At 37.7% G+C, this 25,632-nt stretch overlaps 5 protein-coding genes and 1 long non-coding RNA gene across 22 annotated transcripts in view; 2 read left to right on the forward strand and 4 right to left on the reverse strand.

The window, feature by feature from the left end:
- The window catches only part of agfg1a (ArfGAP with FG repeats 1a), a 22,249-nt gene extending 20,526 nt beyond the window's left edge, over positions 1–1,723 (forward strand). For 10 of the 11 annotated variants that reach the window (XM_032511275.1, XM_032511303.1, XM_032511286.1 and 7 more), the window contains 3 exons: positions 259–411; positions 615–709; positions 953–1,723. In XM_032511275.1, coding sequence (XP_032367166.1) covers positions 259–411; positions 615–709; positions 953–1,012 — 308 coding nt within the window. In that variant the 3' untranslated portion in view covers positions 1,013–1,723. Of the gene's footprint in view, positions 1–254; positions 412–614; positions 710–952 lie in introns of all 11 variants that reach the window. The other variant, XM_032511281.1, reaches the window with a different exon arrangement.
- LOC116686404 (uncharacterized) overlaps positions 1–5,914 on the reverse strand; it is a 27,237-nt gene extending 21,323 nt beyond the window's left edge. Inside the window, exon 1 of the long non-coding RNA XR_004331245.1 lies at positions 5,905–5,914. This is a non-coding gene — a long non-coding RNA (uncharacterized LOC116686404). The remainder of the gene's footprint in view (positions 1–5,904) is intronic.
- slc19a3a (solute carrier family 19 member 3a) lies at positions 1,768–5,141 on the reverse strand. 2 transcript variants are annotated; one of them, XM_032511363.1, is made up of 8 exons: positions 4,599–5,141; positions 4,423–4,563; positions 3,657–3,892; positions 2,989–3,541; positions 2,778–2,856; positions 2,387–2,579; positions 2,139–2,280; positions 1,768–2,041 (listed from the first exon to the last, which is right to left on the reverse strand). In XM_032511363.1, exons 1-8 carry the CDS (start codon positions 4,602–4,604, stop codon positions 1,892–1,894), a joined length of 1,500 nt encoding a protein of 499 aa, XP_032367254.1. In that variant the 5' UTR covers positions 4,605–5,141; the 3' UTR covers positions 1,768–1,891. The 2 variants fall into 2 exon arrangements, with proteins under 2 accessions (XP_032367254.1, XP_032367247.1); XM_032511356.1 differs by having other exon boundaries at positions 4,423–5,140.
- A 313-nt stretch (positions 5,915–6,227) lies between the features above and the next one.
- On the reverse strand, positions 6,228–10,573 carry slc19a3b (solute carrier family 19 member 3b). The gene is made up of 8 exons (XM_032511376.1): positions 10,232–10,573; positions 9,876–10,055; positions 9,367–9,532; positions 8,859–9,174; positions 8,576–8,727; positions 7,167–7,359; positions 6,762–6,903; positions 6,228–6,500 (listed from the first exon to the last, which is right to left on the reverse strand). The coding sequence occupies exons 1-8, from the start codon at positions 10,379–10,381 to the stop codon at positions 6,351–6,353; spliced, it is 1,449 nt and encodes a 482-aa protein (XP_032367267.1). The 5' UTR covers positions 10,382–10,573; the 3' UTR covers positions 6,228–6,350.
- Positions 10,574–11,146: 573 nt separating this feature from the next.
- On the forward strand, positions 11,147–21,458 carry daw1 (dynein assembly factor with WDR repeat domains 1). Of its 3 annotated transcripts, XR_004331236.1 has the most exons (14): positions 11,147–11,264; positions 11,472–11,544; positions 11,817–11,961; positions 13,457–13,515; positions 13,621–13,743; positions 13,846–13,945; positions 14,172–14,279; positions 14,866–14,972; positions 15,117–15,219; positions 15,899–16,013; positions 16,339–16,415; positions 18,693–18,855; positions 19,060–19,153; positions 21,170–21,458. XR_004331236.1 is itself a non-coding variant. In XM_032511389.1 (13 exons), the coding sequence occupies exons 1-13, from the start codon at positions 11,225–11,227 to the stop codon at positions 19,092–19,094; spliced, it is 1,248 nt and encodes a 415-aa protein (XP_032367280.1). In that variant the 5' UTR covers positions 11,147–11,224; the 3' UTR covers positions 19,095–20,195. The 3 variants fall into 3 exon arrangements, 2 of the variants coding, with proteins under 2 accessions (XP_032367280.1, XP_032367289.1); XM_032511389.1 differs by lacking the exon at positions 21,170–21,458 and having other exon boundaries at positions 19,060–20,195; XM_032511398.1 differs by lacking the exons at positions 18,693–18,855; positions 19,060–19,153; positions 21,170–21,458 and adding an exon at positions 17,013–17,579.
- sphkap (SPHK1 interactor, AKAP domain containing) overlaps positions 20,135–25,632 on the reverse strand; it is a 120,756-nt gene continuing 115,258 nt past the window's right edge. For all 4 annotated transcript variants that reach the window (XM_032511255.1, XM_032511257.1, XM_032511248.1 and 1 more), the window contains one exon: positions 20,135–21,250. In XM_032511255.1, coding sequence (XP_032367146.1) covers positions 21,101–21,250 — 150 coding nt within the window. In that variant the 3' untranslated portion in view covers positions 20,135–21,100. The remainder of the gene's footprint in view (positions 21,251–25,632) is intronic.

Raw genomic sequence — 25,632 nt, forward strand, 5'->3', positions numbered from 1 at the left:
CTAGTTTCTCATTCTCACTCATTTAAGTTTACTTCCACATAATTGTTTATAACATACTGTATATCATATATATATATTATACTAATATGATGTGACGTCACATTTTATAAGCAAGTGTGTCCTGTAAAATCTTGTCATAATCTTTAAAATAAAATGAAGCAATAGGTGCAAACTATTTTTTAGGCATGTTATTTTGTCTTATGCCTTTCTATGTCTTGTAGAAGCTAATTTACCGGTGGCTGTCCTGTTGTGTTGCAGCATCGTTTGGCACAGGTTCCATGAGTATGCCGGCTGGATTTGGGAATGCCGCCGCCTTCAACCTCCCCACCAGCTTTAGTGGAACCTTCCAGCAACCATTTCCTAGCCAGGCTCCCTTCCCTCAGCCTCCTGTATATCCGCAGCAACCCAACGGTGTGTATCTGTGTGTAGATCATCTGTATGTGTAGACATATCCGCATTAATAATTATGCTGAAATTTAAGCTTGCATGTGCATCTGACACATTAGTCACGTTAGTGCACTTTAATCGCTTAATGTCATTTTGCTATTCAATAAGGTTAGCTCAATTGAACATGGGTAAAGAGTCCTCCTCTAAATGACAAACATGTCTTTCAGGTGGAGGATTTCCGGTCTATGGCCAGGCCAAGCCTGTTGCGACTCCTTTCGGGCAGGCAATAGCTGGACCTATGGTCCCTAGCAACCCTTTCCTGGTTAGTAATATTGTTTTTGTTGTAGAATAAATTAGTTTTATACATAAAAATTTAAAGGGCTTTTTCACATGAGCCAAGACTATTGTTGATAGTTTCCTTATTCCTTCTTCTTAGTTCTGTTGAATGAGTAGTAATTGGATTAAAGCTGGACATATTTGATCTTAATGGATAGTGGATTTATCAATGATGAGTAGTAAGTAGTTTTTCTGATTGTGTGTCTGTGTATCCCTTTTTTCCTTCCAGGGTGCAGGTCCATCTTCACAATATCCAGCAGGGGGCTCTTCAACAAATCCCTTCTTATAGCGATCCGTCCAATCAGCTCCACTACAGGGTCAACAACTTCCATGCTTGCACTGTTTAGTTTTACAAGTAGCTTTAAACACACTGTTTGTAAGGATTTGTATTTTGTAATGCAGTTTGTCACAATGGAACAATGTGACAGACAGTCATGCTGACACAAAACAAAGTGATGGTGTGTGCAGAGGGAGAGGTTGATCCCCTCATCTCTATTTAACCTGTGAACTGGCCTGGCCTCTACTGCACCACAATGTGTAATCAAACTGGCTGTAAACTAAGTTATTGTATATCCCATTCATTATGCTGCAATTCTGTATATAATTTTCTTTTAGGAAATTAGTGCTTTGTGCATATCAGTATTTGTATCTAAGCAAGATTAAGACAGAACTGTTGCTTGGAAAAGTTATGGGTACTGCCACTTACTGTATTTGTAAAGAACCAAACTGTTTATTTGAGCAGGATCCTTTTTAGGTTAACTGTTCTCACTAAAGAAAACTATACCTATTCTGTTGGCAAGAGACAGAGGAGTGACTGCTGCATCAGGGATGGCCAGGTGACTCGTTTCTCTGCCATCCCGTCCTGCTGACTGAAGTCAGTCCATGAGTGGGTAACAGGAATGGCTGTTGAGCTGAAAACCTCATACATTTGCTATTGGAGAATCTTAAGTTAATGTGTAAATATATACAGTATATATTAAAATGAATTTTAAGTAAGAAATGACCAAACAATTCATTTATATTAATGTATTCTTTATTTTTTTTTATATATATAGGATTTATATTCATGGTGTTGCAGTCAGTAATTTGAAGCTTTAAAATCAGCATGTTGTCACTTGGCCAGAATGGAGACCAAAAGCACAAGGTGGTAGTATCAAATTCCTTAAATTCAGAATCTGTGTTCGTCCAACTCTGGGGATTCATTTTTGACTGAAGTGATGGACTCTTTCTTGTTTCTCTGCGCTCTCCAAATGATAAACAGTCCCCGAAGTGAAAAAACGACAGCGATCAATGAGAAGTAGCTGGCATATATGGTGAACTGCAAAAGAAGCATTGAACAGTGATAAGTGGACATACAAACACTTGTGGTATATCTACTGAAGGCCTGACTGACATTTTCGGATCAGACTGCTCACCTGAGGAATGATGCCCAGGCCCAGTCCTCTACTGTCCACCACAACAGAAGTGATGATTGTCTGTAAAGTCAATGCTCCAAAGTTGTTTGCTCCAAAGACCAGTGCATATCTTTCCATTGACAGGTCAGCTGCAATCTGGTACCTAAGAGAAGTCTTATTTATTTAAATGCACTTTTTCCTGTCCTGCCTGTAATAAAATTAGTCTGAATCATGGTAAAACAACCCATTTTATAATATAACATTCTTACATGGCTATTGTTATCAGCAGCATGTACAGGCACTTGAAAACAACATAACCAGCGTAGCAGACCCAGATGTTGCAGACGAAGGTCATGAGAAAAAGTGCTGCGGCCCCGAGTCCAGAGAAACCACCAAGGGCCAGCTCTCCCCATTGTTCCCATCTCACCTCAGTAAAGCCTATACCGTAAGCTGTTGCTGCACCTGCAAGACATTGATTTAGGAGTATTGTAGTAGGGACAATAATTTAATGAGCACTGAGAAAATGGATCCGATATCTATCACACAAGCTGTCATGTAATTCACCTTTTGTTATTGAATATAATTGAAGCATTAGTATTTTTTTGTTCCTTTTCTAGTCTTTATTCTGCATTGGAAACCTTTTTATATGATGTTGCTTACTCAACAGGTTGGATACTGCCTCCACACCTCCATTGTAGATGCTTAAGTTCTGAGAAGGCTGCACATGCTCCCACAGCACCTGCAGGGTACATTACAATGATCAGTTAGCTGATCTGGAAGTACTAGTGGTGATAACCAGATAAATATGGAAAAAGCATGTGTGATATTTTTTAATTGTCATTTTTTTGTTCATGTTAACTTCACAACTGACCTGCACATAGTTGACAGTCTGGTTATAGCCACAGGTGGCCATTGCCCACCACACTGACCAGTAGAGCAACTGTCTGGAAGAGTAGCACTGGAGGAAGTCCCTCCACAGCAGGATGAGGACTTGGCTGCAGCTCTCTGAACCAACTGACTCCTCAGTCTTGGACCCTTTTTCGTCCAGTCCCATTCCTGCTTTATCCTCTGTTTCTGCTTCCTCCGCCTTCTCATCTCTCATTTCTTTCAGGGATTCCTTTGCTATGCTTGTGTGTTCTGTTGCATCCCAAGTCCCATTGTCATGCCTCTTTGCTCCCTCTGTCCTTATTTTCTGACCAGTAGGTCTGCGATGAAAGAACATACTCTGCCGTGGCATTGGCAGGAGGCAGGACACGAGGAGAGCGATGGCGGTGAGAACTAGAGTAAGCACCAGGATGTTGTTGTAGGACATGAGGCTGAAGCTGATGAGCAGCTGGCCCAGCACAGAGCCCACTGTGTAGCCCAGGAGCTGGACGCTGCGGCAGTAAGAGGTGGCCTTCCGGTACCTCGTCTGATCCACCACACTGTAATAAGCAACATGTTCAAAATGTCATAACGTCTGTCCTAACAATGCAAAATTCAACTTCCCCAGAGCAAGTGTTGATGCCTTGCTCTGCCCTTTGAACTAAGGTACATGACCTGTAGATGTAGGAGAAGTAGGCCACCTCACTGGCTGTCACCACCCCGTAGAAGAACTGCATGGCCTGCATGGCAGGTACACTTTTCAGCCAGAGTAGCATTGCTGTGGTAATAAAGAGCGTGACAGACTGGAACACCACCACAGGCTTGTAACGCAGCCAGTCAGTCAGCAGGAACACTGGAACCAGCACAGACAGGTAAGAGTACGTCCACACTGGGAAAATTTGATTGTTTACCTGAGGACAAAGCACCAATGGAGAAAAAAAAAAAGTAAGTGTTAAAGAGCTATTGGATGTAAGATAGGATATATTACCTCGTAGCCAAGGGGACAGCACACGTTTCTGGACCCTATACTAAAGGTATTCTTTATGGTCTCTTCCCCCCTCATCCATGACAATTTATTCTAGTATCTTTGTGGTCCCTCCTCACATAGAAGGCTCTCTATACTCGGGCCCCCTTCTCTCAGTCCTACGCCCCTGCTCATAGCAATAAATCAAAGGTTTTATAATCATGATTGGATTTTTATCATTCACGTAATATTGTATCGAACTATTTACTATGATTCATCAGCTTGGTTATTTTGTAGTAACATGTAAATGTAATTTATGCAATTACAAAAATGTTACATTAGGCATTTTAGGTTTTGATGTCAAAGCGACAAAACAGTGCAGGCTACATACTAAGCCATGATCGCTCTTTAGACTTACAATATTTTCCGGATTTATGATTTGCTTAAGTTATTGAGTCATTGTCTTTGCGTTTGTACCTGTTCAGTTGTCAGATTCTTCTCCGGTCCTGTCAAGTACGGGATGAGGAAAGGCTCCAGGGGTTTGACAGTGCTGAAGAATCCGTAAATGCAGAGCAGAGTAGTGGGATACCTCCAGTCTGCCCTCCACCTCCTTACCGCCTTCATGCTCTGCCGTGTGTCTACCTCCTCACGGCCACCATCTTCTGCCGTTCTCCTCCCTAGCTCAGGTTTTTGTGTTCCTCTGCATGCTATTACATCCGTCTTGCCTAGTTCTAGGAACCACTAAGGTTGCGTAAGGGTTGAGATTACTTTGTCAAACAACAAACCGGTTAAAGAGCATCGCTACCATGCCGGTGCAGCTCAAGCCGAGATAAACGTGTCACACATCAAATTGGCAATCAGACACATTTCAGCAGCCCTTTGCACCACCAGTGTGTAAGTTCTCTCTTAAATTGGGCTCCAAAGTCCACACTAATGAAACGTTGACAGAAGTTTATAAAGTTGTGTCGCTGTTTGGTTACAGCGGTTGCACCACGGAGACGTAAAGTTACACTGCCGTAAAGTCCACACTACCCGTAATATTGTCGCAAAAACTGACGTTTTCACTTTACCGTGGCCATTCTTGATGTAGTGTTTATTATCATTAGATTATTACGGAGCCAACATTACAACGTTTACGTCTTGCGGCAAAATTACCGTTGAATTTTGTTTTGATTTAGCAACGCGAATCCACGTGCGTCTTCTTCTTCTTCCGTTTTTTTACGGTTGGCAAACAACGATTTGGTGCATTACCGCCACCAACTGGTATGAAGTGTAGATCAGAATCTTATAAATCCATTATCCAATATGAAACACTTAAAATAAATAACTGTATCCTATTGTAGAAAATCTATTAGACTATACTGCACTTTTACTTTACTTTGTGATGTTTTGAATCACATTGCTTCTAGTCCTCATATTTCAAACAATATAGAACAATATGCTCTATATTCATCTATGCCCACAGTAATCACATTATTGTATTATGCTTACGTATTTGGAATAGTGTAGTCTAGTGTGTCCAACTAAGCCTTGATATTATTGTCTTTTTTTTCCTTTCCTGTTCCTTCCTGCACACCTCATTTTTCTTGCTTTCCTTTGAACTTTGTATTAACCATCCTCTTTCCCTGTCTTCCTTTTGTTGCTTTTGCCATGTGATGCTGTGTGGCAGAAAGAATGTTGTATTGCTGTTACTGAGTATAATTCTTTGAAATGATTTACAGTTACTCCCAAACATTGTGTCATCTGTGTTTTGACAGAAGTTAGAGTAACTAGAGGGGTCAAAGGCTGCACGCCATTGACTTGAAACCAAAACATCAGGCTCCATGTCATAGATTAATTTTACTGATTTCTCAGGGTTTGAACATTTTTGGTAACATTTGGGATGATGTAAGTACGCAATTAAAAAAATATATAACATTGGTATAGTTGCTTTTAGACATTTTAATGAAGAAATATTACATATTATTTCTTTAAGTTGTAGTTGTCACCAAGTCTGCGGCCAGCAGGTCAGAAGTCCTCCACGCTCGTGGTAAACAAAAGCGTGAGTATTCAAAATCAACATAAATATCAAGATTAGAACTATTTCAGCTGGCGCAACCCCTTAAAATGTACGTGACACATACACTCCAACCTAACTTAGAACTTGCGTTTAAATTAATCTACGGTTCAACTTATACATAGCTGATGCAATCTAGGGCAGGAATTTATCTTTATTACACTTGAATAACCAGTGATAATTGCAGCTTTATTATGCTCTGTAGATATATGTAGAAATAATTAGTCAGACCATTGCTATCTAGGGGCACCATAGAAGTACAGTAATACTGTTGATGTAGGGTTATTTTATTTCCCATAAACAATTGGAACATTCACCTGATGTTTAGTAATATCAAGATTGACCTTGGTCAGAAACGTTCAGCAGAGATTACAACACTAGACTCTAGTTCCTTGGTTTCAGTGTGCTCAGGATTGCGTTGATTTTTACAGGCAGTGTAGGTCCCTCGAATCAGAAAGAGCATCGAGATGACAGCATAGTAGCTGCCGTAGATGATGAACTGCAGAGAAAGCCCTCAGTCATTCTCAACATTGTTATTAGAGTCATGATATGGATCATCAAACCTGTCTGCATGCAACAGTGAATGATAAACACCAGGTGTCGCTGTCGCCCTCCCATCGCATTTTTTTCCAACAGATTGCTGTTGCAACTTCTGCTGCTTTCATTCTTGATACAGAGTGAGCTCACAGAATGGTAGTGTTACATTTCCAGTATTGCCATTTAGTTTAAAAAGTAATAAATAAATACTGTGTGCACATACCTGTGTCACAATGTCCAGTCCCAGTGCAGCTTCATCAACAACTATGACTGTTATAATGGTCTGCAGGGAAAGGGCTACAAAAGTGTTGATCCCGAAAGTCAAGGCGTAGCACTGCATGGAGAGGTTGGATGCAATTTGAAATCTAGAACGACAAAGTGGTTATAATTTCTGAGAGAACTATTTTAGCTCCTTACACTGTCATAGATTTGTATAAGCAATGCATAATAGAGCTGTGAAAAGAAATCAACTTTTTTCGGTGATTGTTTGAATAAAATAAAATTGAGTAGAGTAGGCTATGTAATTTTAGGCTTCAAACTCTGCTGTTCGTCCATCTACAGAGAGGAGCTGTTTTTGAAAAACATAAGAAATAAAATTGGAGTTGTGGAAATTCTATGCTTAACTTACGTTGTGATTGTGATGAGAAGCATGTAGCAGGACTTAAATATGACATAAGCAGCATAGCATGCCCAGATACTGCTGGTGAGCGCCATCAGAAACACAGCACCTGTCGCTACAGCTGAGAACAACCCTAATGCCAGCTCTCCCCACACGGCCCAGGTCAACTTGATGTGGCCCACGGAGAAGGCTGCTGCAGCACCTGGTCCACGGAAGACAAGGATGAAGGCATTAGTCACTCCAGTGGACAGCACCTCCACTGTGCCTATGCATCCTTGTTTTAGTCATGTATTAACCCCAACAACAACAACATTTCTTTCACGATAATACAAACCTCAGTGTGGCTTTTTAAAAAGAAAAACTAATGCATACACATGCCTTTGCTGGCCTCAGCAGCATCTGCCTTTTATGATGAACCACTTTCACCCAGTTCTTGGAATCAACTATCAGCAATAATCAAAGAATCCATTACTTCTAACTTTATCTCCTTAATTGAAGCAATTACTCTTCTTTTTCTCACGCTGAGCCAGGTTGAGCGTAAGCCAACAGGACCATGATGCTGCTATTCTCTTTTAAAATCAACACACATTTCCCATATAATTAGCCATCCTGTGTAGCCTAGAATGGCATGGTTGTGTTCTTTTAGTTGCAAGTTTTTACAGGTCTGTGTGCCATCAAACACGGCAGCTTTTAATAACACTGTTACATTTTATTTTGTTCTATATAATGTGGTTGTGCAGCAGTCTTCTGCCCTCCCCTTAATTTAACTGCTGGTTCAATCAGTCACCTCCTGCTTCTATCAGAGACAGAGTGCAAAAGCAACTTTGACTCTTTCATTAAAATGTGTTTTTGTGCACATTATTCTGAGAAAACTCAAATCAGTTTCCACAATTTTTGGAATGTAATATTTATTTAAAGGCAGTGACAAGCTATAGTTTTGTTATTGTCAACAAAATAAGCCTGTTAATACTTTCTGACTTCCCGATCCTGTGGCCCTCAGCCCATTCTTTTGTATTACATTTCTATTAAAAAGGCTAACGAATATATTCTTTAGTTTTTGTTAATTAACATAATTGTACAGCTGGACTGTGTACTTTTTAACAAATATTACTCAAAGTATTAGGGGCTATTAATTTCTTACCACAGACAGACAGACAAACAGACAGACAGACAGACAGACAGACAATACTTAGTAAGGTTAATTAGTAAGGTAAATTCATTGTTTATGTTGGTCTTTTCATGGGATCTAATATTAACAAAAATTTAGAATATCATGCTTTAGGATCTGCACATAATGATACTGAAGCAAATTAAAGTAGCTCAAGTATGATCTTACTAGAAATGGGAAACACAAATGTGTTGTGTTTCTTTCTGTATGTTTTTCTCTCTTACGCACACACACCTACAACCAGTCTTACCTACGAGGGAGCACACAGCCTCTACACCTCCATTATAGATGGATGATGTTGCAGAAGGTTCTATATGGTCCCACATTAGCTGGATGTAGTTGAACACCTGCACATAGCCAGCTGTGGCCAGAGCCCACCACACAGACCAGTAGATTAAATCCCTGCATGGTGGTCATTATTAAAACAGATTATAACCATGATTATAATTACTGTAGAGGGGTATCCCACTAAGTGTCTGCTCGGCAGAGCTGTAAAGTGTGGTGTGCATTGATAAACAAAATTGTATAAATGCCTGGAAGAATATGACTCCCTGAAGCTTTGCCAAAGTAGATGGCCCGCGGAGGCCACATTTTCCCAGCTGCACCAGCCAGCTCTGCCATTACGCTCCATCTTCTCTCTCCCTGAGCCAGCTTCATCTTTAGCCACCACTGGTTCCTCGTGCACATCCACTCCCAGAGGTCCCTCCTGTTGGGACTGCGAGCCCACTGCTGCTGCCTTTATCCCTTTGAAAAACAGGCTCTTCTGGGGCATGGGCAACCAGAAGGAGACGAGAAAAGCCATGCTTACGATCCCCAGAGTGATAGCATTTATGTAGAAGTAGTCCACTCCTATTGATTAGAGTTCATACTTCATCAGGGCTTTCTCATATTAAACAAGACTTTTTGTAATAGCAGGTATTAATTATCTGTTTTGAAGAGTACTGTATTCTTCATTTTAATGTGGAGAAAATACAGAGATACAATACTTATCTAATATTTATTTTAATTGTTCTGTGTTTATTATAGGCTAAGAAGCCCTACCTGCCAAGGAGACCAGCACTTGGCCCAGGCTGGCACCAAATGTGTACCCAGTTAGCATTGCACTGCGCAGATAACCAGTGGCTTTTTGGTAATTCTCAACTGGAATCACACTGTAAATGTAGGAAAAATAGGCCACCTCTGTGGAAGTCACTACAGCATAGTTGACCTATGGGTGAGATGGAACAGTTGTTAAAAAGATTGCACCCTGTAATGTAGAACCTTGTACCAGGAATGAATAACATAATGCAATCTACTTTTGGAAGTTGTTCTTGAGTAATATGCAATAGTGCAGCAATACTGTATTATGTCCATTAACATCATTAAAATATTTATCTAAATAACATCTTTTTGATTTTTACTTGGCCTATCTTTCTAATAGCAGGGCACACAACACCAAGTGCATTTCTGAGTACCTCAGTTTTGATTTTTCTGATTAAATCTTAAGTATTATAAAGAACATAATGACCATTCAACTCTTTTCAATCATATTTATCAATTTTTCGGTGGACCTGGAGGAAGATCATTGCAGTCAGCCCCGGGGCAAAACAGAGCAGGACATAGTTGGTGACCAGGAAGAGCCCCTGTACCACAATGAGGGGCTTGTGCTTCAGGAAGTCAGTCAGGAGGAAGACGGGGAAAAGGAAGGCAAGGTAGGAATACGTCCAGATCGGGAACAGATAGTTGGTCACCTGTAGGAATCAACAATTCTGATCCAGGCACACTCTGTCTATGGCATGTTTCATTGTCTCGGTGGTTGGTCTCTGATAAGAGCTCCTAATGAAAGCTACAGTACTTGATGCATGCATGCTAAAGAGCAACTCTGTGTACGTGTCTGTACATAACAGGATGTGTCAGCCATGCTTACCACTTCTCCAGAGATGTTCTTGTGTGGTCCAATTAGGTATGGTGTGAGGAAGGGCTCTGCTACTCTGCAGTAAGCAAAAAACCCGTAGAGTGACAGGACTGCAGTAGGATAACCCCAGCTGGAGGACTTCAGCTTGGCCCAACTGCCCATGCTTTTACCTCAGCAGAATTTCCGAGAGATTGTCTTTAGTTTTGTATTGCCTGGAGTGCTGCCTGAGCACCTTGTTCTATATCTGAAGCCTAACTACCTGGACTATCCCTCAGTTTATTGACTGTTGTTAAAGCTCAGTATTCATAGAATACTAGACGAATATACAAAAGTAATCTTTATGATCTGCACATGCCTTAGTTTATGAGCTATAGACTTCAACCTGTTAGCGAACACAAGTATAGCGGAGAGGTGATGCAATTAGGCTTTCTTCAGGTTTAGCTATCAGTACAAGCCTGAAGTCTGTAATGTCTTATATGAAACAAGAGACTGAGAGAAATTAAACTTCTTATTGTTAATGTAGTCAAACTGAGCCTGAAAAAAAGATGACACTCTTTCTGCAGCATAAAGGCAAAACTATGTATTAATAGTATTCAACAGCTGTATGAATTAAACTATTTAAGAGCAAAAATATAACAATTATTCACCATATAAATTCCAAGCCCAAGATGGGGAGTTTGGATTATATTACTCTGCTAAAGTATTGAGTCCTTTGCATGAGACAGTCATAACAATGTTGTTTATTCCTTTTTTTTATATTAATTTATTTTATTAATAATTTAGTTGTTTATCCCATATTCCTTATTTACCTAGACATAAATACGTCACTCACTTCTAGCGAAAAACTGAGAACTGGGAAGGTTACGTCATTCAAGTTCTGGAGATGTTTTTTTATGTTCGTACTACGCACGCGTCATGAGTGCACGCGGGCATTGTACTGCAAGTCTGTCGCCATAGCAACGATTTGTTGACAGGCAATGTGGAGTTGCCTGAATACACAGGAGAATGAAACTCAAACGGTTCTTTCTCAGGTATTATCCACCAGGTAAGTTAATACGGAAAATTTAATTTATCCTAACTGCAATGTCAGGGAATATTTTACTGCTGTAGAAGAATGTTTTCAAGTTACAGTAAAGTTAGCACTCGCTAGCTTGCTCCAAAACCGTAATTTTGGTTAGCTTGAGTAGCTAGCATTAACGCTAGCGTAGGTTACCGCAATGCAGTCGTCATGAGTGGCTTTGTGTTTTCTCAGGTATAATCCTGGAATATGAAAAAGGAGGATATTTGAGGACCAAATCAATCGACCTTTTGGATTTAACTTCAGAGTGAGTGAGTTGTATCCTGAACCTTTGCGATAACATTCATAAAGTTAACTAACGTTAGCTAACGTCATAATAACCTGTAGGAGTGTTGTTGCTTTTCACTTTCACAAACATTGTAATTTTATAAATCAGACATATCTCCAAATAGCCCTGTCTGTGACTTTGGCCAGTGATGGGGTTCACCCTTCACCTAGCAACCCTACTTAACCTGCATGTCCACTGTTGGTATCAGATGATCTTAAATTAAACATATGTCAAAATTTCCCACCATGCAGAACAAACCCAGATGAGTTGTTGGCAGTAATTAGGCAGTCAGAGCCTTTGATCACAGAGTCCCGGGCTGATCAAGTCAAACAACTGATCCTTCGACTTCAGCAGAAACAGGGCCAGCAGGACCACCACAGGTTCTGTTTCTTCAAGGTCAGACACTGGACTCACACTAGAAATTAATTATCAGTAGGTGCTAAAACTAACGCTAATGGAGTTTGCCTTCTGTAAAGCCATTTTACTCTATTATAAAAAGGCAATTGAAAATATTTTGGATAGAAACATTTTGTCAACATCAGAGTCCCGTTTCAGGAAGGAGGTTTAAGAAACTCTGAGTCTAACCCTGAGCTCTGAGTTGGGAAACTTTGAGTTTTTGGTTCCAGAACAGCTGATTTTAAGTTGGTTTAATCAAAAGGCACCATAAATGGAGCTATGATACTACGATTCACCATGGCAACAACCACAAACAAATCTGTTGGCATACTTTACCTCTCTGGAACTGGAAATACGCACATACAGCGAGTTTGAACATATATTTTGTTAAAAAAAAAAGCAACACAGTTGCTGCTAAAAAATAACGAGAATTGGTGTGGGAGAAAACTGCTGCTCGAGTTAATACGTAAGCTCTAATACAGTGTATTAATTTAATATTTAATCACAGGTAACCTATAATATTATTGGTGACAACTGGAATGGCCTTACACCTATACTGGTTTGTGTCCAGGGAACACTACAAAAATGTTTAAAAACGTCTCAGAGCAAGGCACACTTTTCTGACTGCTCTGCATACTGTGGCTTTATATGCGCCGCATCACCAATGTAAAAGAATACTGCCGTTTGCAAAAAACATAATGCGACACAAATCTGCTTGGATGTAAGAGAATGTCCATCATTAGTGACATGAGGACGGATAAGGTATCTACATATCTCATTGACTGTGGAGAAAAACGATACCTCTCAAATAGATAGGCTAGTATCTGGAATTAAAAATGCATCTATACTCGGGCCTCGATATCGTCTCCCAACATATGTTTAACTCCCTGCAAAGTAATACAGCTTCTTCATCAACGGGATTGTCGACAGAAGGAAATGCATGTTTTGAGAAAAAAAAAGTTTTTTTAGTCTGTTAATAAATGTATAGTAAATAAACCAACGCTGTTTTTATTCATGCAGATAACAAAATGCGCTAAAATGTGCCTGATTCAGACAGAATGAATGAATGAGGAAAGGAAAGAGGCTGTGTCAGAGGGAGGACACTGAGAGAAGAAAACCTGCTCCTGACCGTTAGTTCACAGGCTCAGTTACCATAGTAACTGACTCTGAGGTTAAGTTACCTCTTTTTCTGAAACAGGATGGAGTTACCCCTCTTTCAGGTTTGATTAACCTCCCTTTCTGAAACTAAACCTGCTTTCTGAAACGGGCCTCTGCTAATTACAGCAGTATATTAGTTCTCTGATTTTGACTCTTTGCAAATGTTATTTACATTTGTGGAAAGTTAAAAGTTTGAGTATTCTAATAACATGATAACAACAGGTGCTTCATAAGCGTCTTAGTGTGTTAAGGAATACAAAAGACATAATTAGTAAGAGGTTAGGGTTGGTTACATGGCCGGAGGTCAGGTCTAATCTTTCTCTGGTCTTTTTTGTAGGAGCTAAAGGCACACATACTGCCACTGACAAACGTTGCCTTTGACAAATCAGGGTCAAGGTAGGGTTATCTGCACCACACAAAAGTCTGACACTCTGGAGTTCAGAAAGCTATGTGTTCTTGCTCGTTGAATTTATCTTTACTCTTCTCTCTGATACTCTGCAGGTTTATAACTGGGAGCTATGACAGGACATGTAGAGTTTGGGACACAGCCACAGGCACAGAGCTGCACACATTAGAGGGTCACAGAAACGTGGTGTATGCAATTGCATTCAACAACCCCTATGGGTAAGGAGCCGTCTCAGAAAAACATACATTCAGAGCATCTGATAACACTGCTTTTTTTTACTCTGAGTTTCTTCCTTTCTTTGTTTTATTTTTATATTTTAGAGACAAGATTGCCACAGGCTCTTTTGATAAGACATGCAAATTGTGGTGTGCTGAGACGGCCAAATGTTTTCATACCTTTCGGGGACACATGGCAGAAATAGTATGTATGACAATCTGTTTTAAGTGAAAATTATTCAATTACTGTTTGTTTTTAGTCAATTGTTGCTTCATATACGACAGTCTACTGTACATAGTCAGTATCTATGCACAGTTTTACACCGCAGGACCAAGTGCCTTTATTAGTGCCCAAGACCTGCCAAATCCTTTTTGGCTTTTTACTAGAATCCATTACTAGTAACTTTAAAAGAGAGTTCCATATTGTGTAGGTATGCCTGGCATTCGACCCCCAGAGTACACTGGTGGCCACAGGCAGCATGGATGCCACTGCCAAGCTGTGGGATGTGGAGACTGGGGAGGAGGTGGCCACTCTGACTGTGAGTAATCTTTTTTTTTTTTTTTTTACTTACCGGTACTACAGTATATCCCAATACCACTCTTGCTCTTTTTTTTTCTGCTATCCAGACTGCATTGGCTAACTTTTCAGTCACTTCTAAGGGTAATTATTCCTAAATTGAGTGTTGTTACTACCCCTGCTGAGGGTCAGCATCTTTTCTAACCCCCAAATATCCACCTATGATCTGGTAGCAAATGTAACAGCAACTCTTTAAAGGCCACATTCTGAGGGTAGGAGTAAGCTCTCTTTGATGTGCAGACTGCACATGGGTCCATGGTGTGACTGGTTGGTTGGCTGGCTCTGTTTCATGGAAAAGCAACTCTCTCTCTCTGTTCTGTAATTCTTCACACCACAAAGAATCAATCATGCTGACAGCAGTCAATTGAGCGTACATGCTCTTTATTATTTATTTATTCATTTCAAGAATTTAAGAACCTCCCTTTAAGTGTTTATTTGAATAAATAATATTGTGTGTTTGTTGGGCCTTTTCATCCATAAAGGTGGAGAAAGAGAGTGAGTTTAGAAGAGACGGTGAAGGATAATGCTCTCTTTTTGATTTCATCCAGGGCCACACTGCAGAGGTTCTCTCTCTATGCTTTAACACAGTGGGAAATCAACTTGTCACTGGCTCCTTTGACCACACTGTTGTTATATGGGATGTTGCTTCAGGAAGGTCAGACATTAGCATTGTTAATGCAATGTATGCAACGATTTCTGCATGTGTGTCATATATACTGTACAGTCCATATACAACTCCTATATATTCTGCATACATAAGTGCACAACTGAATCATTACTGCTTATGTGTTATTTTCAGACGTGTCCACACTCTGATTGGTCACATGGGGGAAATCAGCAATGTTCAGTTTAACTGGGATTGCTCCCTCATAGTAACAGGCTCCATGGACAAAACCTGCAAGGTGAACTATCATCAGCCCAAAGACTTAAAAACGTGTTTCATTTAACTCTTCAGAATTTAATTATTTTGCCAAAAAGTCTCTTCACAGACTGGCATTATATTTAGCATTAGTTTGTTATTGATTTACTATTTTATGCTATTATCAACAAGATATGTGAGATGGATGGTTCTTGTCATCCATATTCAGCCTTCTCCATTTTCCACTCTCCGTCTCTCCCCACCACCTGTCTCTAAGGGCTACATCATTTAAAAGAGAAAAATTGAATTGAAATATCTTAACTATGCCAAGATGAGTCATGCTCCGACAAATTATCCACCTCACTGCATTTCCTCAAGGGGAGATGGTTAAAGTAAAACTACCAGCTGCATTCAAGCATATTTAATGAGACTGTTCACATGTACAGTATGTGTGTCCTGGTTTGTGCTTATGTCTTAGAGACGGCTTTTATGTGATATTGTGTAATTCTTTTAATCTTTTTATTGCTTTTCGATCTAGTTTTTTATTTGTAAATTGTAAGCATTTTGTAAACTCTTTTTTAAAGGTTTTATATGAATATGAAAATAATAATATAAATTATTTTTATTTTTATGTAACATGTATTTCCTGCCTGTTTATTTATAATTATGTCACTGAGGGTTTGTATGACCGAAACCCTCGTGACATATGCATGTGTTTGCAGTTGTGGGAGGCAGTCAGTGGGAAGTGTGTGGCCACCCTAGTTGGACACAAAGAAGAGGTGCTAGATGTGTGCTTTGACTTAAGAGGTCAGCTCATTGCTACTGCCTCTGCTGATGGTAAGACTAACAATTAATTTACTAAAGGTTTACATTACTAGCAAAGTTATACTAGTAAAGTAGGATATATATTATACACACATACTGTACATATGTGTGTACAATATAGATTACACATTATATACATAAATATATAAACATTTCTATTTTTTTCCTCACTTCAGCAATTTTGTGATGTTTAGAACACATGCCTTTGGTTTACTTTATGTAATTAAAAAAAGAATTCTAATGCGATGCATCCTCAATACTTGACTTGATGTGTAAGTGTAAATGTGTAAAATGACAAAAATGCATGTACAACCCTGCTTGTCCCCGTCTCTGTCAGGTACAGCGAGAGTGTTCAGTGCAATCACACATCAGTGTCTCGTGACCCTGGAGGGCCATAATGGAGAGATCTCTAAGGTAAGTGACTGGACCCATTATGGCTTCTTTGCCATTGTCTGTAAACATTTATTCTGTGTCACCATTGAGAAAAGCTAAAACCTGGGTATGTTGTTCTCAGTAAGCTAAATAGGTATTTACTATTGTTTTAATTTCTCATTTTAACAAAGATGTAACAATCACTCTATTCTGCATCTATGAATTTATCCCATAAGGTTAGTACAAGTGTGTCTTTGTAAGGCAATCAAGAGCTATAAAGTAATAAATAGTAAATATTTGCTCATGTTTTAGCTTTTCATAGTGAAACAGAGTAGCACAGAAGTAAGCCAGGACCTAGGCTCTCTATAAATTACCCATTATCAAAACATTATCTCACTGACCTGTTTGGAAGTAAGTATTATTATACAACTACAACTAACAGGCGCAAATGAGCTTGTGATTGTTACATCACATTGTAACATTAACTCTCACTATCTACCTACAGTTCTTCTGGCCAGTGTGGTAAAAACAGCATTTGCCTTGTTAACATGGGATAAAGCGTGATGCTGAGGTAGAGGGACAGAAGTTTAGGCTTTAGGCTGTTTTGTGCTTACTGTGTCACGTGGTGAAACTCTGCAGGTAGGACCGAGGACTGTAGTGATGCTTCTTTTGATCTGGCTAATTGAATATCTAGCTTCCAAACAAGATGTTTTGAAGGTAGGTGTCCATGAGAAATGCCATCTCTGACCACAAGTTAGCATGGTCTGACTTTATGTTAATAGCCTCTAAACTCAGCACCAAACGTTGCACCCATGCCATCACATGTAATCACACATCTTTTACCCTGGTATAACATTGTCTGGCATTAGCTGAGTCCAACAAACACATACTCTGACATTAGGTGCCATGCGCTGTATGTGTGTCCTGCAGGTTCTGGCTCAGAGTTTTCTGTGTATGAGGGGCTTAGAAGTCACCTCTGTTTACGGAAACATCAGGCAGTCGCTAATAAGTAGGCTGGATGGAGGATCATTCCAAAGGCTTAGGACACTAATCTCTGTCTAAAAGGACACCTCCCTCCATGCCTTCTTAACCATGACCATTTTTTTCTTTGGTCTATCCCTCTATTTCAGTGTCTCGCTCTGAATGTTTACTTTTATTTTCACTATGTCTCAGTCCCTCTAGGTAATTCCCTTTGCTGCCTTTTCCTATTTTGCTGCGTTTTCCTATTTAAATCTGGAAAATATAAACGATGAACTGTTAAATTACTGATTCTAAAGTCTAAATGCACGTTTTTATATAGATTTCAATGTATTTACTGTAGCATCTCATGTCGAAAAACAATTTGTCCCAGGGGATGGAACAAGATGGCTGAGTAAGCAGCACTTAATTAGGGGCTGGTAGAAAGTTAGTTTTGGGCCTAAAATTGCCAATGAGTCCATTATAATAGGATGTAAGTCTTAATTTGGAGATGTGACTCAATTGTCTCTAACCTAGTATTGAAGCTAACGGGGAATCAATAGTTCTTTTGAAAAGGATAATGACTCCTTGATTACCCATAGTTGTACTTAAGAACAGTAACTCAAAATACATAGCCTCAAAATCATGTATGCTGACAACTATACATAATGATTACATAACTGAGGGTACATCATTTTGTGACGTTTGCAGTGTGAACCACAAAAGTGTGAAGGAAATGAGGTGAGAATTAGTGTGTAATATGGAAATAGGACAAACTGTAGCTTTAGTCATGTTTATTTATACCTCTATCCTGTCATTTTCTTTTTTTTGCTAATGTTTTTTTCTCTTTTCTCTGTCCATTTTCTTAACATTTCTGTTCCTGTCATAGCTTCCACTTTCTCCTTCTTCCTCCGGTCTTCTATCTTTGTCAGCTCCTGTTCAAGTCACTTTCCATTTCCTGCCTAGGGTAACTCCTTGGCGCTCAGTTTACAGTTATAATAAAAGCATACTTTACTTAAATGCCCATCTAGAGCCAGCTTTATTTAATCATCTTTTTTTTACCTCACCATGGAGATAGGAAAACATTGAGGAAACAATAAACTAAAACTCTAACACAATCCGATTCAGCCATGATTAAGTATGATCATAATCCTTGAGTATTTAAAGTTGAGTGACCTCTGTAGAATAATGTTGCTGATGTGGTAAAAAGTACTAAACTCAGTAATTTTCCTCTCCCTCTTTGTCGTTTCAACAACTTCTGGCGTAATCTCTTATTAGGTACTCTCTCTCGCTCACTCTATCGCTCATATAGCACACACCTACACCTCTGAATAAGACCAACTCTCCTGCCAATCTTGGTAGATCTGTTTCAGCCCACAGGGCAGCAGGGTCCTGACTGCCAGCTTAGACAAGACAGCTCGTCTTTGGGATGTTCAGTCTGGAGTCTGCCTGCAAGTCCTGGAGGGACACAGCGACGAGATCTTCTCATGCGTCTTCAACTATGAGGGTGACACTATAATTACAGGTATACACTAACTTACACACACCACATCTGGCAGCCACACATACATCTGACAACTATGCACTTTTACAATGTAGCCTTGAGTCACGATTAAACTGCTTCTTGCCAGCCGGCTTCACAAATGCTTAATTTTACATTATAGATTTGAAAAACATGCAGCTGTGTCCTTCTGTGCAGCCACCTGTTCTTGTTTGTGTTCTCCTGCAGGCAGCAAGGATAACACATGCCGGATCTGGTACTGACCCTTCCCTTGACCCTTACAAGGCTCAGAAAGGCATGGACACAACAATCAGTTTACCATGTATGTCACTGTATATCTTTCTAATTGTACAATACCAACTGAAAAATCTGTAGTCATATTGAGGTAAATGTCTGGTTTACCGCATCTGTATAAGGTTAAAGTGGCATTGCAAAACATCGCCGCTTCATTACATAATTTTTCTCTCTGATGTTCCTCCTGTTCTTTAATTTGTTTAAAGCTTCACTTATTCCTTGACTGTACTAACTTTGTACTGTGCATGACCAGTAGACATAGCCTGACGTAACTGTGGAGTTAACAGTGTGGTGAATTTGCTCATAAAATGTCATCAAGTAACTATGTTAATGGTAGGGTTTGACATTTTGGGACATTTGCTTGGACAAAGACATGAGGCGATTAGCTTAGCTTAGCATAAAGAGTGGAAGCAGCTAGCTTGGTTCAAAGTTCAAAAATACACCTACCAGGCCCTGTAAAGCTCAGTTATTAACAAGCAACATACGGCACGTAACTCAGCACAACTTGTTTTTACATTTCCGTTTGTGTTGCAATTTAACAAACCAGCCATGTGGAATTGGACAGCCTAGTTCTTTGAAGCATGTTTTTAATATACAATGTGTACATGCTTTGTAAATATACCTGATATTCAATTAAGCTGTGTATACATTTTTAGCAAGTGTGACCTAGACTCATCGACCTGAGCTTTAAACATCACACATTTGGTTTTGTTTAATCATATTCATACATGAGCATTGCTGTTCCATCTTCAGCCAGTTATCAGCTAACAAAGGTAATCTTCTGATATTTTTGTTCCCACTACCTTGTACATTTCAGTAAGCATTATTTTCTTAAAACACAGCACATGTTTATTCAGTAGCTTCAACATCATATGGCTGTTGGTTTACAGTCTTACATCTGGGACACGCTTTTGGCAATACGATGTAATACTGATGTGGATAAATGTGCTACTAAACAGTGTTCAGTTCCCTTTCTGCAGAATGTTACAAATGATCAAGACTTATTGTATTTCACATCACATTTATTGATGTCAAAAGATAAATACATTCAGTTCTACTGTGACAGACTTTACAGCGGAATTGTGTGCTTTTCTTTCGCAATACTGATGTAACACTAGAGTACCAATAAGTAGAGAAATAAACGGATCAAATTCACATAACATTACAAACCATACTCTGTTTTCCTGACATAGTAAAAGCTAAAGAGAGCAGTTCACTACTCCAAGGTGCAGCAGTTCCAAATCTACAGTATATACAAATCATCTATCCAAAATAATCAGTTCTCATGTAACATAAACATGATAACATACAGTACAACTGAATTTCAAGGTCACAACAGAGGTGGTATGTTGGCCGATGAACACAACAAAGATATGGACATTTTGTTACTTTGAGCAAATGTGCACTATTAACTGGCGAAGCTGAAGAAAGTGAAAGAGTTTTTTTTGGGCTTATGTTTCAACAGCTTCTTTTAAAAAATAATTTTGAAACAAAAGGTTTGAGCACATTAAGTTGTGGGGAGAATTTAACCGGATTTTCCTATCTTCTATTGGTACATGTGTGTTCATTTGGAATAAGTAAATCAATATATATATATAAACTATACTGTATGTATATATATATATATACACATATATATATATATATATCTATACTGTATATATATATACAGTAATCTACAATAATCTTGTAAAGGCTAGAATGTCCAACCCGTATACCTACATTTTGCTATGTGTGTGTGTGTGTCTCACTAGGGAGGTGAATGTGAAAACAATAGTATGCTTTTATTAAAGGGAGACTGGTCCATTCATAACTTTCATGGACAGATTGAGGTGTATGAATTTCTATAGTATGCTGATCGCATTGTGTTGTCAGCTTACAGTAGGAGACACTTGGTCGGCCAAAAAAGTTGGAATATTTTAGAAGTGTGAGCGAACAATTGTCTTTGTTTGCAGTATGAGGAAGCTACAGAGACCTACAGAGTCTCCAACAGCCAATCAAACAGGCTGGACAGAGACCGGTCTTCTTTCTCTTTCTCATGTAGTTTACAGAACTGGACCACAGCGCTGAACAAGTCTGCAATCCGCCATGCCTTCTGAGACATCAGATGAACCACCCTCTGGAACTGAGAGAAAGCACACAAAATGAATCCAACTATGAATACGTGGTCATACATGTGAATGCTGAAAAGCTAAATGACTAAAACTAAACTGGATTGCTGGCATAATTGCGTAAGAAGGTGAAGTAGTGAGAACAGTTGGAAAAGTGTGAATTACGAATTTCATTGAAATGTTGAATGATACCAATAACGTATTAAAGAAAAGTGGAATATTGTAATTTTTTTTTTCAAAGAAAAGTAATATTATGGTATGTTAAATGAGTGATAAAAAAATAAAGTCCTTGTTTAGTTTATCGAAAAAAGTCAGTGTAGTATGTCAAAAAGAATCATGAAAAAGTCATGGTAAACAAAGTGTTAAAAAAATCAAAGTATTGTAAAACCAAAGTAATAAAAAGAGTGTGTCAAAAAAAGTGATAAAAAAGGCATGGTATAGTATGTTGAAAAAAATTATTTAAAAAAGTCACAGTATAGTATGTTGAAAAAAGGCATAAAAAGAAAAGGTATTGTACGTTGAAAAAGTCAGAATAGTACTTTGAAATAAAAGCCTAACAAAGTCGTATAGTATGTTGAAAAAAGTCAAAATGTAGTATGTCAAAAAGAATCATGAAAAATGTTGGTCAGTGTAGTATGTTGAAAAAGGTCAAAGTGTAGTATGTGGAAAACAATCATTAAAAAGTAATAGTATAGCATGTCGAAAAAAGTAAAAAAGTCAGTGAATATAGTATGTCAAAAAAAGTGATAAAAAAGTCATAGTTTAGTATATCAAAAAAAATCAGTATGTGGAAAAAATTTAAAAAAACTATTGCAGTATAGTATGATAAAAAAAGTCATAAAAATCATAGTATAGTATGTCGTAAAACAAAGTCATAGTATAAAATGTTTAAAAAAAGTTTAAAAAAAAAGTTATAGTACAGTATAACGAAAAAAGTGACAAAAAAAAATAGTAGTAGGCATAGTAGGCCTATAGTATGTCGAAAGAAGTCATAAAAATTTGTATATGTCAAAAAAGTCATGGTGTAGTATGTTGAAAAGAATCATGGTATAGTATGTCAAAAAAGTTATAGGATAGTATGTCGTAAAAACTTCAAAGCATAGTATGTGAAAAAGATTTATTAAAAAAGTCATAGTGTAGGATGTCTAAAAAAGTGATAAAAAAGTCAGAATAGTACAGTATGTCTGAAAAAGTCAAAATGTTGTAGTATAGTTTGTCAAAAAGAATGATGAAAAAGTCATAGTAGGCCTATATATGTTGAAGAAAAGTTAAAAAAATGTCATAGTGTAGTATGTGGAAAAGAATCATTAAGAAGTGATAGGATAGTATCTAAAAAAAAAGGGATAAAAGTCATAGTATAGTATGTCGAAAAGAATCATGACAAGTCATAGTATAGTATGTCAAAAAAAGTGATAAAAAAGTGATAGTTTATTATATCAAAGACATAGTATAGTATGTCAAAAAAGTAAAAAAAGTCATAGTATAGTATGTCAAAAAAAAAAAGTCATAGTATAGTATGTCAAAAAAAGTGATAAAAAAGTCATAGTTTATTATATCAAAGTCATAGTATAGTATGTCACAAAAGTAAAAAAAGTCATAGTATAGTATGTCAAAAAAGTAAAAAAAAAGTCATAGTTAGTATGTCAAAAAAGTAAAAAAAAAAAGTCATAGTATAGTATGTCGAAAAAAGTGATAAAAAATTGATAGTATAGTATCTAGAAAAATGTCACAAATAGTCGTCGTAAAAAAGTCATATAATAATAATATGTTGAAAAGTCAAAAAAGTCATAGTGTAATATGTTGAAAAAGTTCAAAATGTGGTATGTGGAAAAGAATCATTAAAAAGTGATAGTATAGTATGTCAAAAAAGTTTTTTAAAAAAGTCGTATAGTATGTAAAAAAAACCATGAAAAGTCATATTATAGTATGTCAAAAAAAGTGATAAAAAAAATTCTTAGTATAATATGTAGAAGAAAGTCACAGTACAGTACGTCGTAAAAAAAGCGTAGTAAAAAATGTCGTAGTATAGTTTAGAAAAAGTATAGAAAAAGTCCTAGTACAGTATGTCAAAAAAAGAGATAAAATGTCCTAGTAGGCCAATAGTATGTCGAAGAAAAGTAAAAAAGTCATAGTGTAGTATTTGGAAAAGAATCATTAAAAAGTGATAGTATAGTATGTCGAAAAAAGTCATAGTAAAGTTAGTATGTCAAAAAAGTGATAAAGAAAGTCATAGTATAACATGTCAAAAAAGTGAGAAAAAAGTCATAGTATAGTATGTTGAAAAAAGTTACAATATTCTATGTCAAAAAGTAAAAAAAAACATCATAGTATTGTGTACCTACAAAGTAAAAAAAAGTCGTATTATAGTACGTCGAAAAGAATCATGAAAAGGTCATAGAATAGTATCTCAAAAAAGTCTTAAACAAAGTAATAGTATAGTATGTTGAAAAGGGGATAAAGAAAAATATTGTATAGCATGTCAAAAAATTGATGAAAAGTCATAGTGTAGTATGTTGACAAAAGTTGTTGTGTAGTATGTCAAAAAAAGTAATTAAAAAAAGTTAATATGTCGAAAAGTGATTAAAAAAAAGGTTATAGTATACAGTAGTATGTCGAAAAAAAGATAAGAAGTCATGGTGTGGTATGTCAAAAAAAAGTGATAAAAAAGTCACAGTATAGTATGTCAAAAAAATTTATAAAAAGTCATAGTATGTATGTCGCGAAAGTGCTAAAAAAATCATAGCATAACATGTTGAAAAAAGTGATAAAAAAGTCTTAGTACAGCATGTCAAAAGAAAGTGATAGTATAGTATGTCAGAAAAATTTATAGTATAGCATGTCAAGAAAGTAATAAAAAAGTCTTAGTATAGTATGTCAAACAAAGTGATAAAAAGTGATGGAATAGTATTAAATATAAGTCATACTGTAGTATGTTGAAAAAAACGTCAAAGCGTATTATGTAGAAAATAATAGTTAAAAAGTCATAGTATAGTACGTCAGAAAATGTGATGAAAGATTATCCAAGTATAGCATTATAAAAAAAAAGAATTATTAAAAAGTCTAGTATAGTATGTCAAAAAAGTGATGAAAAAGTTATAGTATAGCATGTTGAAAAAAGTGATAAAAAAGTTATAGTATAGTATGTTGAAAAAAGTGATAAAAAAGTTATAGTATAGTATGTTGAAAAAAAGTTATAAAAAGGCAAAGTATTATATGTTGAAAAAAAGTCACAATATAGTATGTTGAAAGAAATTCATAAAAACGTCATGGTGGAAAAAAAAGTCAAAGCGTAATTTTTTGAAAATAACCATAAAAAGTCATAATATAGTACGTCAAAGAGAATCATGAAAAAGGCATAATATAGTACGTAAAAAAAAGTGATAAAATGTCACAGTTTAGTATATCTTAAAAGGTCATAGTTAGGGGTGATCCGAGTATCCGGCTGAAACGAGTATCCGGTACGGATAAAGCACTTTTGCCGAGTACAAGTATTATACGAGTAATATGAGTCAATATCCGTGCTCGGATTGAATAAAACTCCTCAACTGGCCGTGCAGCGTTCTGTAATAGTCACAGCGCCCCCCCCCGCCCCCCCCGGCTACAAACCCGCTCGGATCAATCACACACACACAGAACATGGAGAAATGCGCTCTCTCTGCCTCTCTCTCTCTCACTCTCTCTCTCTCTCTCTCTCTCTTGCTCTCTTGCTCTCCCGCTCCCTCAGTCAATCGGGTCTGCGGATCTGTTCCGTTAACGTTTAGGGTTTCTTCAGCTTCAGGTTTGTTTTTAACTTCGGTTTGTAGTCCTTACATAGTAACCAGTAGGTTTCTGGTGAACGTGGGTTTCAGACGTGCTGCTCGGTTTAAATGCAACTCCAGTTGTGTTTCTGCCATCGGAGATTTTTTTTTTTTCTTGTCAGCTGCCCCCCGCCCCCTCTCTCTATTTCTCTCTCTCTCTCTGCGTCTCTCTCTTACTCACACACACACCACACACACACACACCCACACAACATACCGGTGTGGAAATAAAAAAAATAAAAAAGAACCAAAAACAAAAAAAATCACACGATCATAAAAAAATTAAAAGTTAAAAAAAGAAGTTATACGAGTATGAAAACTCTTGTTCTTACATTTTACTTCATAATTGCTACCGCATGTGTTGTATTCATTGTTGCAAAACGTTCTGGTATAGTTTGTTTGTTACCATGACAACACCATTGATCTGAAGCTCGATGCTGTCATGTAAATAGTTTTCTAATCAGCAATAAATATAACAATTTCTGATCAACTCATATCAATTGCATGCTTAAAATAGCATGCCGATTAAAGCCCAACCCATTTGAAGACCACCTGACCCACTTCCGGGTTAAATCTGACCACTTCCAGGTTAGGCCCCG

The sequence above is a fragment of the Etheostoma spectabile genome, chromosome 3, assembly GCF_008692095.1.
Source record: "Etheostoma spectabile isolate EspeVRDwgs_2016 chromosome 3, UIUC_Espe_1.0, whole genome shotgun sequence".
Taxonomy (NCBI): domain Eukaryota; kingdom Metazoa; phylum Chordata; class Actinopteri; order Perciformes; family Percidae; genus Etheostoma; species Etheostoma spectabile.